Source organism: Mauremys reevesii, linkage group 7 (genome assembly GCF_016161935.1).
Source record: "Mauremys reevesii isolate NIE-2019 linkage group 7, ASM1616193v1, whole genome shotgun sequence".
NCBI lineage: Eukaryota > Metazoa > Chordata > Testudines > Geoemydidae > Mauremys > Mauremys reevesii.
Genome location: NC_052629.1, coordinates 32287316 through 32301061, shown reverse-complemented (window position 1 = coordinate 32301061; position 13746 = coordinate 32287316). Strand labels below are relative to the sequence as shown.

The window sequence follows — 13746 nt, the reverse complement described above, 5'->3', positions numbered from 1 at the left end:
AAAGCCTTGTTAATTGTCAATTTTATTCTGCAAAGGTGGACAATGATAGATCAGAATACAGGTCACAGGACAGGGTGTTGCATATAAGGGAGAAGTGACTGTTAAGAGGAAATGGTACTAGGTAGCGAGGGCTGATTTGGCTTCTTAAGCAAAAATGTTGTGTGTGTAAAATACTTTTTTTTTTTTTTTTAAATTCCAAATAGCAAAGCCTAGTGGACAAAGTCTCTCGCAGGCAGAGACCTGACATGAATATGTTGTTCCTGAACTTGAAAGTGAGAAGGATGCACCTTGTTAGCGATTCACTTGATGAGGTACAGAAAATGGAAATTAATTAATGTTTTGTTGAAAAGTATCTGTAACATTTTGAATTCAGTCTGATAGGACTTATTTCTATAGTGAATCTATTTAAAACATTTGTAATGGTAGCTGAGGAAACTAACCACGTTTTCAGTCATTGTCTCCTGCACATTTACCCACTTCACACACACAGTTATGTACATTTTGTGTATGTACATGCTAACTAAAAAGAAATTTTAAAAATATGAATATAAAGTGAACCCATTAAGAATACTGTGCATAATCATCAGATTATATTGTATCATATTCCAAGGTAGGAATTCCAACTTCTTCTAACTAATTCTTTACATACTGTGTGATTTCTTTCTTCACGACCTTCTCTCCTCAAGCTTTATAGTCTAGGAGCACAATATAGTAAAATTTCATTCTGTGGTGGGCAAGCTGGTGTTAGCAAGATAAGGGGGGCGGTGGTGTTTGATTTGTAAAAATCTACTGAATCATAATTACAGTGGCATGGCAGGGGGGCTCACTTCTCCCCGGGTCCCCACTCCAAGTCCTCTGGTTGGTAGAAATTTTGATAATACAGTGTGGTTGGAAATTGGTCAAGTTGGGTATCATTCGAAAGACCTTTCTCCCACAAACACTATGGCCCCAAACAGGACAAGGCTAGAACAATTATGTAGCTATACATTGAAGAAAACTTTTTTAAATAATTTTTTAAAATTATACTTTAACACAGGCATGTCAAACGTGGCAGCCCTCACAAAGTTTTATTGAGGCTCTTGACTGACAATAATGTGTTACCAGTTAATGGCCAGAACATGATACCCAGATTAAATTTTTTTTAAGGTTTCAGATTAAATGGAAGGAATGCTTGAAGTTGATTGCCATCATCGGTTAAAAAGATGATACCATTGAAATTATGATTCTGTAGATTTAAATGACTCAAGTGACACTTCCCTTACCTGTCTATCATTAACTTGCCTACAGAATTACACATGCTCTGAGATTATTAAATACTTTAGACTTCCTTCCAATTTCTTACCCAAATTTTTAATCCACTGCTACTATAGCCAGGACCCAGTTACTCAGAGAGAGCATGGATGAGAGCTATTTGGTGCCTTGACTCCCAAGATGGCTTTCAAGAGATGGACAGAGACCTCATGAGTCAGGAGGGAGAGTGGCCAACCAGTTATGATTAGCTAATCCAATCCAAACAGTTATTTGCATATAAACTTGAATTATGAATTAGAATTCAGTAACTTTATGGATTCATATTTCACTCAACTAATAGCTGTAGAAATAAAATAAACACATTTGTTTTATCCAGAAGTTCTGTAATACTAGATACGTTGTGAGTCTCTGATTTATTGTAATTTTTATTTTTTTAATAGCTGACACGGAAGAGGGCAGATTTGAAAAAAAAGTTGAAAGTTACATTTGTAGGGGAGGCTGGTCTTGATATGGGTGGCTTGACAAAAGAATGGTTTCTTCTCCTTATTCGCCAGATTTTTCACCCGGACTATGGTGAGTCCTCATAATTTACTTCTTTTAAGATTAACAAATTAAAAACGGGATTAATTAAAAACAGGGATGGAGAGGCATTTTTAGTTTTTCAAATGTTTAGCCCATCCACCTTGGATCTTTTTTTTTTAATATTCTCTGTTGGGTCATGTAGCCTGAGCCCTGCAAGCCCGAGTCGGCTGGCAAAGGCCAGCTACAGGTTTTTCTTTGCTGTGTAAACATACCTTCACTGTCTGTAAACTGAAGCACAGTAACTGTGTATAGATGTGGGACTTACCTGCATGAGGGCCAGCTCCTTACTTGAGAACTGTGAACGTGATAGTCAGTATTGCACTATCCAGAGGGGGTCTCAGTCACCTCAATTTCTAAACCACATACTTTGCTTTTGTTTTTTTCAGCAAATTTGACTCACTCTAACACTCTAATTTTTGGCTCCATAAATATGGATCTTAAATACAATTCTTTAGCGAATTAACTTTAACATTGTCAATTTCACTATTGTTTGGTGATTTCTGTCACACAGCCCACAACCGTGCCTTATATGGCAATACAGCTTGTGACATTAGTGTCAGTGAATATGTGTCAGCATCCTTCAAGATTGCCAAACAACTATCTGTATTGCTGTGGAAAGGAAGGAAAGTATCTAGAATGAAGGCACTCACTGATACATACACTCTGTTAGCTAAGAAAAGGATGAAGGAAGGCAGAGGGAGGGATAGCTCAGTGGCTTGAACATTGGCCTGTTAAACCCCAGGTTGTGAGTTCAGTCCTTGAGGGGGCCACTTAGGGATCTGGGGCAAAATCAGTACTTGGTCCTGCTAGTGAAGGCAAGGGGCTGGACTTGATGACCTTTCAAGGTCCCTTCCAGTTCTATGAGATAGGTATATCTCCATATATTATAAGCATGAGACAGATACATGCTTTGGGGGGATTTTTTTCATTGCAGATAAATAATGTGAAATAATTTTTACATTCCACAGGTATGTTTACATATCACAAGGATTCACACTGCCACTGGTTTAGCATCTATAAATGTGATGATTACTCTGAATTCCGATTGGTTGGAGCTGTATCCTTTGCTGTACACTTGGATGTGCTACCTGCATAGTATTTTAATCAGTTACTAAATGTAAAAACAAAAAGCTAGGAACTTCTGATTGAAGTATAAATATACAAAGTCAGAATTAGTTTTTATTATGCTTTTCTTTTTCAGTAAAAGATTTTTTTTTGCTTTAAGGAGCTAAACAGAATACACTGACTAATGATTCTTGTAGGAAAATTAAAAATAAGGAAAATACGTATTGTGTGTATGTATACATATAAATTACATACAAAAAATACATTAAAATAATGTTGTTAGCAAAATCAAGCACTCCAAAGTTAGGAAATTAAGAATTAGATTTTTTTAAAGTATGAAACCCTTATTAGTAACAAGTTTAAAATCTATTTTATTATAATAGTTTATTGACTATAAAGTTTCATCTTTAAAATTGAATCTTTGTTGGAAAATAATATTTTCTTGCTGACTGTTAAACCAACTGATATATAATCTAGTATAGGTTGCTCACACTGCTGTTATAAATGACATAACTTTTCAACAGAATGATTAGCAATAGATAACTGATTTTTTTTAAAAAAAAATCATTAAACAGTATAGTCATTACAAATAGAATGAATACATACAGTAAAAAGGATTTAATCTGCTAAATACAAAAAGAAAAACAGCCTCGTGTAATAGGCAGCAAATCGGATGGTTTATGTATTTGTTTATTAGAACTGGCATATTTAGTAAATAGAAATGAATAGCCTGGTCTTATATTTAAGTTTTATATAAGGAAAATATCCCATGCGTTACCCAATTGGCTGCCTGGCATAGGAAGGTTAAACTAATGGGATGTAATAACAAATCTGGCAGTAACCAGTAACAACCACAAAAAAAGGGGCAGCTTCTCTTGATGGATAATTAACTTCTCAGATACAGCAATAATCATACTGATTTGTACAAAAAAGCCTAAAATAAACCTAATTTCTCATTAATAGTTCCCCAAAACTCTGGATCTTTGTGCAGTCCCACCAAATATGCCTGAATAGGCCAGCTGGTAAACTATACTGTCAGCATAACTTTGTCTTAATGTGTTTAATTTTTATGGAAACATTAGTATGTTAAGACCTCTTTAGAATTTTTTAGATTAAAGATACCCATATCTATAGTTTCATTTTAACTTTTTTTTCATATTATAGTAGTTCAAAAAATGCTTCATGCTGTATAGTATCTTAAGTATGAAAGGATTCAAGTGTTGAATAGAAGTGCATTATTTGATCATGTTAATATTTTTTAGTTTACTAGGTCTTACATTAGACAATAGACTCTTAAAAGAATGATGGCAATGTTGAAAAAGGAACATATTTTCTTGCCTTTTCAGTTTTGTTTAATATTTAAAGAATACTCTAGGTAACACTGTAAAATATTCTTCTAAAGTGATCTAAAAAGAATAATAAGAATGTGATTTTCTACTTAACATCTGATGTGTATAGCTTATGGGACTTGCCGTGTATAACAGTATCACCTTGGATATTCGCTTCCCACCTTGCTGTTACAAGAAACTTTTGAGTCCTCCCATTGTTCCCTGTGATCAGAACTCACCTGTAGGCATCAGTAGTGTTTCATTAGATGACCTGTGTCATATTATGCCAGTAAGTAAAAAGCAGTATTTTAAAGGATAGTTTATTTAAATAATAATTGGTTTCATTTATCGGTGCTTGGATTTGGGTGCTTCTGTTTCATTTAAATGTTGCAGAACATTTCACATTATGAGCCCCTTTTTTATATGCTTTCCAAACCACTCACCATTTTCTCTCTTCTTGAAGATCTTATTTATTTATTTTTTGCTTGTAAAAGTTTGAACAAAATTTTCCCTTCTGCCATTTAAGTTATGGGAATTTTAAAAAAAACTACACACAAACACATGAAACTTCACATCTAAGAAATGTACTATGCAGAACTCCACTCTAAGAGACCAGTGCTATACTTTGTAATCCATGGTATCACTAGATGCAGTAAAACTCTCAACGGTGTACATGAGTCAGTTCTGGATCTAAGCATTCCAAGCGAAGTTACAAATGGCCTCAGCCATTTAATTGACCTTAGTTCCTCTATAGTCACCTGCTAGATCATTCTCATTCTTCATTCCTGTGGTTTAAAAAAACCCATAAAAGTATTGTAATGGACAGATTCGTTTCTAGTAATTTTAGTGGGGTTAGTTTCTACAATTGAGTAGCAATATTCTGAAATCTGCATCAGCACAAGATGACATATCCTAAAAAGAGTTTGGGAATCAAAAAAAGGTGCCCCATGCAGTTGGAAGATGTCGCTACCCTATCATTAAGGCCCTTTGTATGCTGATGGGTACTTGCATTAGTATTATTTTTTTGTGTGTGGCACCATATTCCAGGGTAGGGGTAAGAAGCATGAGCTCAGTCTTAAGCTTCTCCCCCTGGATTGAAGTCTGACCTGCTCAACTCCTTTCTTCAGAAGTCTCAGAATCTTCGACTTTGAAATCAGAGGTGATCTTTCGGTCCAGCTTCTCCAACAAAGAAACCATCAGATCGTAAATTGAAGACAAGATCTTCAGATCTTATTTTGCCTGGCAAGAAACCACTTTATCTATCAGTAGGTTCCATTTTTGAATACTGAGCGTCATAGGTCCTCTTGCATCCATATTGAAGAGGAAGGGGGAGGCAAAGCATTCCTCCAGATACACATACGCAGGCCAAACAGTAGATTTACAAAGGTACATAGGAGCCTAAAGATGCAGATAGGCGCCTAGTGGGATTTACAAAAGCACTCTGTGAGTTAAGTGCCTAACTCCCATTGGTTTTGAGTAGGAGCTAGGTACCTAACCTACTTAGGTATTTTTGTAAATTCCAGTAAGCACCTAGATGCATGTTTAGGTACCTAAGTACCTTTGTAAATCTGGCCTATGTTGTCTTCATGCCACAAAGAGAAGTTACATAAGCATAAGCTGGACATGGAATGGGCTATTTAGTTACCATCTGGACACACTGAGCCTTTCACTCAGGCTCATCACAGTTATTTGGGCATTTCGGGAGAAGTACATTTCTCCCTCAGTAAAATGCCTCTGAATCCCCACTGTAGAAGGATAACATACAGTAACAGAACCAAGTGATGTCAAAGGAGTACTAATTTTTTTTTAATTGAAGAGCTGCTCTCCCAGTATTAGCATCTGATCTTGACCCCAGTGTCAAGAGTGTCATGATTATTTAAACAATATAAAGCTGGAAACTAAGCTTCAAGTAGCAGCCCTACAAATTTGCAAAATACATACATTCTGGATGCAAACATTCCAAGCAGCCACTCCCCTGGTAGAATAAGAGTTTATTGTCTGTGGCACTGGGACTCCAGCTTGCTTATTACAGACCTGGATACTAAATTTAATCTACTTGAATAAGTGTGATATAATGGTGGTAGGCAAAATGCAGAAGCAGCCCCTTTTCTATAAGCTCTTTGTTTAGTTGTACCTTTCTTTCAGAGGTAATGTCTGGGGAACAGTTACTGATAAATAATCTCCCTTTTTTCCATTTGTTTAAAAAAAATCTAACGGGTTTTTTTTTTAGATCCATTTGTAGCTGATGTTTGAAAAATGGAATTCAGTATGAACATATTGGAAATAAGTTCTTTTGCCTGGTGAGGGAAAAAATTCAAAATATAGTTATTAGTAGTTGAAAAATCATTTCTGCACATGCGGAGTAACAGGTTGCTTTATGTATAGTATGCTTTAATGTGCAATTTTGCCCAAGGTGTTTCTCAGTAGTAAGTTATTGTACTTTAAAAGGTGGAATTGTACCTAATTCATTAACTTTTTTTTCCCCAGGAGTTGGCCCATGGACTAAGTGAGCTTCTATCCTATGAAGACAACGTTGAAGAAGACTTTTATTCAACCTTCCAGGTACTGTAGGAACACAGAGTCTACAGTTTATAGTAATTATTGATCCATCTCAGGAGATTTATTCATAGGTAGAGTAGTCCATCATAGAGAGTGATTGCTGATTGTCTGAAGTTCAGTGGGGTTGGGCTAAAGAACTATAAAGTTCGCCCCAGCTTTGAAAGAGTCAGTCTAGCCTAGGAGATTGGCCCAAACAGAGGCTTGCTGTAGTTTTGGAGGACTTGGTAAATTTGGGGTTGAAGTTGGCCTGGAAGCCTGATTTAGGCAGAGGCCTACCTAACTTGAAAGACTTTACCTAATCTGAGGGCTAGTTTTAGGCAAATGCTTGCACTAACTATTTGATATACTCCAACCTGGAAGACTGTCTTAAAGAGAATCCTGATCCAATTATGAAAGACTTGGGTTTGCCATAGGAGTTTTAAACTAAGCAGAGGCTTCCTCTAATCTGGAATGATTTATTTTAGCCAACGAAGCTTGGGTTTAGACCTGCACCAGCCTGAAAACACTGACATAGGCTTGTTCTAGTTCAAGGCTTTTTTGCTTTTGCTTGGAATTATATTGTCATCAAGTGGTATGAGAATCTTCATAACCTAAATTATTTTCAATTCTGTGGGACCTACAACTAAAAGAGAGTTTATTTCTTCTAATATATTTAATCTCCTAAATCCTTTTCTGAATCTTTCTCCTTCGTGGTATCCGAGTCTTACCACACAATTAACACATTTTAAATAGTGTATTTGTTTAAGAAAAATACTAAAAACTATAACACATAATTTTAAAAAATCTCTCAAAAATATCCAAAACTATTGATAAGTGATTTATTTGCCATAATGGACCAAAGGTGTTACATGTGCTATACCATCTTCTCTCTTTCTCCAGGTTTTTCAAGAAGAATTTGGAGTCATAAAATCTTATAACCTAAAGCCTGGTGGTGATAAAATTCCAGTTACGGCTCAGAATCGGAAAGGTACATTAAAGATATAAATATGCCAACTGAAATGCACCAAACTTCACTTATAACTATAGATTTTGTTATTTAGCTGAGTAGTAAAAATAAAATTCAGACTGAACTTCCTAATATACTTTCTATTTATAATGCTATGTAAAGTAAAATGTATTTTAAAAGTTTTAAATTATTTCAACTCAGTTTAAGACAATGCAATAAATGATAGTCTGAAATAATTTTATTAATATCTAATATAAAGGATATCACGTGTTGTTTTTTTTAGAATACGTGCAGCTTTATGTTGACTTCATTCTCAACAAATCAATCTACAAACAGTTTGCAGCTTTTTATTATGGATTCCATAGTGTCTGTGATTCATATGCATTGATGGTAAGAATAAGATGAAAAGTCTTATAATAAACTTTATTTCATATTATCTTAAAGTTTGGTTTACTTCTGTTATAAATCTGTGACAAAGAATTGAAAATGACTGATCTGAATTATATAAACTTTAATAATTTAACTGACTTTTTTCAGCATTCATAGAGGTTCTGATTCATCAAAATGTTTAAGCAAATGCCTAATTTTAAGCATATGAGTAGGCCTACTGGGATCAATGTGCCTTGCTGAATATGACCATTCAAGAAAGAGATCTTGGAGTCATTGTGGACAGTTCTCTGAGAACATCCACTCAGTGTGCTGCAGCAGTCAAAAAAGGTAACAGAATGTTGGGAATCATTAAGAAAAGGATAGATAAGAAGACAGAAAATATCAGATTGCCTCTATATAAATCCATGGTATGCCCACATCTTGAATACTGCATGCAGATGTGGTCATCCCATCTCAAAAAATATATATTGGAAAAGGTTCAGAAAAGGGCAACAAAAATTATTAGGGATATGGAACAGCGTCCACATGAGGAAAGATTAATAAGACTGGGACTTTTCAGCTTGGAAAAGAGACAGGTAAGGGGGATATGATAGAGGTCTATAAAATCATGACGGGTGTAGAGAAAGTAAATAAGGAAATGTTATTTATTCCTTCTCATAACACAAGAACAAGGTGTCACCAAATGAAATTAATAGGCAGCAGGTTTAAAACAAACAAAAGGAAGTATTCACACAATGCACAGTCAACCTGTGGAACTCTTTGCCAGAGGAGGTTGTGAAGACCAAGACTGTAACAGGGTTCAGAAAAGAACTAGATAAGTTCATGGAGGATAGGTCCATCCATAGCTATTAACCAGGATGGGCAGGGACAGTATCCTTAGCCTTTGTTTACCAGAAGCTGGGAATGGGTGACAGGGGATGGATCACTTGATGATTACTGGTTCTGTTCATTCCCTCTGAAGCACCTAGCATTGGCCACTGTCGGAAGACAAGATACTGGGCTAGATGGACCTTTGGTCTGACTCAGTATGACCATTCTTATGACCAGAAAACTATTTGAGAAAAACAGTATATAATTGCATTAATATTTAGGACTCTGCAGTATTACGGAGTTGGAAAGTATAGTGTTTTCATTGGAGAGTCGTAAAGATCTTTAAAAATATTTAATGTATTTTCTCTCACAATACTGCTAGTAAGTAACCAGTATGAAAGACAGGTTTCATAGACAGATAGTTGCAACAGATTAAGGCCAAGATTTTTTTTTTCCAGTGGGTAGGATTTTTAACAGTTAGGATTCGGTGTGGCCTGATTTTTCAAAAGTGCTCATCACCCAGTAGTATTCACTAAACTTAATGGCTGCTCATCTCTTTTGAAAATCAGGCCATTTATTTAGGTGCCTAAATGTAAACTCGAAACATTAATTTTAGATATCAATTTTTTAAAACCTTGTCTTAAGTAATTGCAACTATATAATAAAACCACAAAAGGGACCTCTGTTTCCTCACTTTAGTCCTTAGTTTTAAGCCAGTGATTCCCAGGTGTGCTGAGCTAGATCCCCTCTTCTGTGGCACGTTTGCAGAGGTGCCCCCATTGTCTCTCATGATTAGGGTTGCCAGCCTTCCAGGATTGTCTTGAAGTCTCCAGGAATTAAAGATTAAACTTTAATTAAAGATAATGTCATGTGATTAAACCTCCAGGAATTCATCCAACCAAAGTTTGCAACCTACTCATGATATAGCCCAGGTGGTGTCACTTAGTGTAATCCATTCTCTTTCCTTCTCTACCCTTATTCTTATTCTATCCTTATAATCAAGGTGGGACTACTAGAGTCTGTTAATGAACAGTTCTGTGGGCATTTTTGGTTAATTTTAGGTTATTTTCATCTTAGAAAGTAATGGGAGAAAAAGCAAAGAGACGTCATCCAAAACTCAGCAGAATGAATATAAAATCCTTCAGTAGACCCCACACCACTGGCTGGTTGACATGAAAAATCATCCCTTGAAATTAATATTGTTCCTCCTTTTTCCCTGAAACTTCCCTTTTCTCCCTCACTTCTCCCTGTGGCTTGTCTCTTCCTAGTGACCAACCTTGTTTTGGCTGCAAAAAGTGCCTCGTGGCTGCTCAGTGCCTCCTCCCTGCTGGCTACCTCTTTTCAGTGCATGCAGCATCTGGCTCCAAACTAAACCCTTTACTGAGCTGAACACATCTCTAGACCATTAGAGAGGATCAGAACTGGAATATGTGCAAGTGAGAAAAGTTGCCAGCACATAGTAGAGGAAAGAGTGGTTGCCTGTCATGCACACCTGCGATGCTGACCAGGACCTGAGTTATGTTGGGTAGGTTTTCTAAAGCCTGGCTGATTCTGGCCAAATGAGGACTAATGGTAGATATACTGGTGGCTTCCCTCCTCTGCCCCTCCCCCATTTCTAGTTGGATCATTGGGAGGGCGCTGTCAGGATCACACAATCTTGTGTACTTACAGGAGAGTAAATTATGGGTACAGTGTTACTGTAACGGGTTGGACTCACCCCCGCGGCACCTCCTACTGGTTGCTCTCCGAATAGAGCTCAGTCCAGCTCCGGAGCGCCCTCTGCAGGCCGGTGATCCACCTGTTCTTCTGGCCCCCGTGTCCCTTCCTAGACCCGGTGCCCCTTTCTCTGGGGTGCTGCCCCCTGGCAATAACCCCTTTCTTACTCTGTCTGGGTTTCCCCTTCCTTGGGAACCCACCACCCTACTATCCCCACTTCGCCTCAGTAGTGGCTACTGCCAGTCATTGTCTAGCCCCACACGCTGGGGCAGACTGCAGTATCAGCCTACTCATCACAGGCAAAGTTGGGTTCGGACCTGCTGCCTTGGCCTAACCTTAAGTTGCCCTCTGCAACCTCCCAGTACCTTCTGCCCTCTGCTAGGCCACAGCCTGGAGCTTTCCAGGCCAGAGCTCCCCCGCTCCTTAGCCTGTCCCCAACCCTGCTTCACCCTAGGTACCTTGTCTCATCTACCAAGCAGCTAGGCCCATCTCTCTCTATCACCAGAGAGAGACTGTCTGGGCTCCTGGCTTCCCTGCCTTTTATAAGGCTCTGTTCCTCAGTTTGGGGCGTGGCCCCCAGCTGCAGCCACTTCTCTAATCAGCTCAGCTTGAGAGCAGCAGCTCTCAAGCCCTGCCAAGCTGTTTCTAACCCCTTAAAACCCCGGAGCAGGGGTCCACCCTGCTACAGTTACTCAAAGAGAACATGAAGAAAAGCTAGGTAGCCATCTTAAAAGCCATTCTGGGTCCCTCAATTTCAGGCCCCCCATTTATGGATCATCCCTACAGTGGGGGCAGGAATCTGACAAGTTCTCCAGCTCCACTTCTTCTCTCTTCCAGTCTTTGCTGTCCTTTTCAGCTGCTACATCCATCCCCTTTCTCATGAACCATGGGGCCAATCAGAAACTGGCAGGGAAAGGAGCTGACACTGGAGCTTAGTCTCCATTTGTTTTTTCACCACTTCTGCAACCTGATAGTTCAGCCACATAGCTTGCAAGTAGCCACAGGGAAGTGGTGCATGTTTGAATATAATAATAATACCTCCACCACTAGATGGTAGAAAATTGTCTTAATTGGAATTACATAATTAGAGCTTATTAGTTAAAGATTCATACAGCATGATACAGAATACAGAAAGTATACTTTACTACCCTCTGTAAATTGTGAGGAGAGGGCAGCTTGTTCTCTTTTTATATATAATATATATAAAGTAACTGAGATGGCAACTTGTTCACTTCCAACTAACTTTCCTAAATGTATTCCTTTATCTACTGGTTTAGAACAAAGAAAGTTTATTTGTTGGGAGGGGAAAAACTACTTTCCCACAGTTGATTGTGTGTGTTTTGTTTTAATATTTTAATTTATTTAACTACTTAGGGAATTTTTATGGTATTTTAATTTACATGATTGGTCCGCTAAAGGGATTTCTAACCCCAGTTATTGTTATTAAGAACATCTGTTCTAGCAAGCACTTCCAAAGGAGTTAAAAACATCTTTTAATGTGTCATTTTTTATAAATTACAGAAAATATTTGTATTCACGAGTACCTCTTATTAATCACAGAACATATCTGGATTGTAAGCACCCCTTATCAATTATCCAATCTTGTTCATTATATCATACTTCTATAGTAATAAGTATCCTTTGTTAGTGCCAAGACTCCCTTCCTGGACATCTGGATTAGATTAAAGGAGTTAAATTATACACATTTCATTATTGAGTACATGCCTTCCTTTATTTTCTTACTCAATAAAGTTTAACTTAAGCACAGAAAAAGGATTTTGGTTAACGGGTTTGGTTATATGGGTTTTACGATATCAGTAGAGATTGAATATGATTGACAACCAGAAATCCCAATCAAGGAGTATATCCTTCCCACTTACTGACCAGAGAGCAGTGAATTTGGTGAGACTGAGGCAGCAGGCCCATTGGTCACTGGGACAGCTAATTCCTTCCTGGACAGGGAAGAGCCTATTAAGGTGGTTTGGAACCGACTTTATGGTAGTGTGGCTCCTAATCTGACCAACAGCATGTCAATGAGTGGCTCCAAGGTCTTGCTTCTGATTGATTGGGAGCTTTTCTGGTCCTGAAATTAAGGTGTTGCAGGTTCATACGTACTTCTTCCCTGCTCCCTATGTTTGCAGGCACCACACTAGTACTTCAGGAAGAAGTGGGAGAGATTTAAAACTAGTAGCATTTTCAGGGTGAAGACTCTCCATTCTCAACAACTGGAGCATTGGAATATTATGCAGAAAGAACTAGAGGACTGGGGTAATAGAAATTAGATGAAAATTAATAATATCAAGTTCAAAGTCATGCACTTGGGGAATTATAATACAAATTTCTACTACAAGCTGAGGCGCAGCCTTTGGAGGCAACAGAAGAGGAGAGAGACGTGGGTGTGTGGGTTCATCCCAGGATGGCTATGGCTATCAATGAGATGCAGCTGTGAAAAGGGCAAATGTGATCCTAGAATGTATCAGGTGAGGTATTTCTAGTAGAGACTGGGAAATATTAACACTATTGTACAAGGCAGTGGTAAGACCTCACCCAAAATACTGCATACAGTTCTGTTCACCCATGCTCAAGAAAGATAAATTCAAACTGGAACAGGTGCAGGGAAGGGTTACTAGGACAATCAGGGCATGTGGGGCCTATCTTATGAGAGGAAGCTGAAAGAACTTAGTTTCTTTAGCCTAGCAAAATGAAGGCTGAGCGGGGATGTGAGTGTGCACAAATATATCGAGGAGATAAACACCAGAGAGGGAGAAGAGCTAGTTAAGTTAAAGGAAAATGTTGACACAAGAACAAATGATTATAAATTGTCCATGAATGAATTAAGGGTCAGAAATTATAAAATTGCTAACCATCAGAGGAACTTCCCAATAGGAATAGATTGGGCACGCAATCTAATTAATTTTAAGATAGAGCTTGATAAATTTATGAGTGGGTTTGTATGATGGGGTTGCATGCTGTGATGGGGGATTGGGTATAGTGGCCCTGAGGTGTATTCTGTATTTTTTTTCCTCCTTCCTCTGAAGTATGAGAGAGGACACTGGACAGGATGGGCCAGTACTATGAGGCATAAAGGGAATTCCTTCT

At 37.9% G+C, this 13746-nt stretch overlaps 1 protein-coding gene across 5 annotated transcripts in view; it reads left to right on the top strand.

The window, feature by feature from the left end:
* Positions 1-13746, top strand: part of HECTD2 (HECT domain E3 ubiquitin protein ligase 2) — an 82886-nt gene that overhangs the window by 56477 nt on the left and 12663 nt on the right. For all 5 annotated transcript variants that reach the window (XM_039481012.1, XM_039481011.1, XM_039481013.1 and 2 more), the window contains 7 exons: positions 204-311; positions 1692-1824; positions 2802-2890; positions 4357-4515; positions 6714-6788; positions 7665-7752; positions 8015-8121. In XM_039481012.1, coding sequence (XP_039336946.1) covers positions 204-311; positions 1692-1824; positions 2802-2890; positions 4357-4515; positions 6714-6788; positions 7665-7752; positions 8015-8121 — 759 coding nt within the window. The remainder of the gene's footprint in view (positions 1-203; positions 312-1691; positions 1825-2801; positions 2891-4356; positions 4516-6713; positions 6789-7664; positions 7753-8014; positions 8122-13746) is intronic.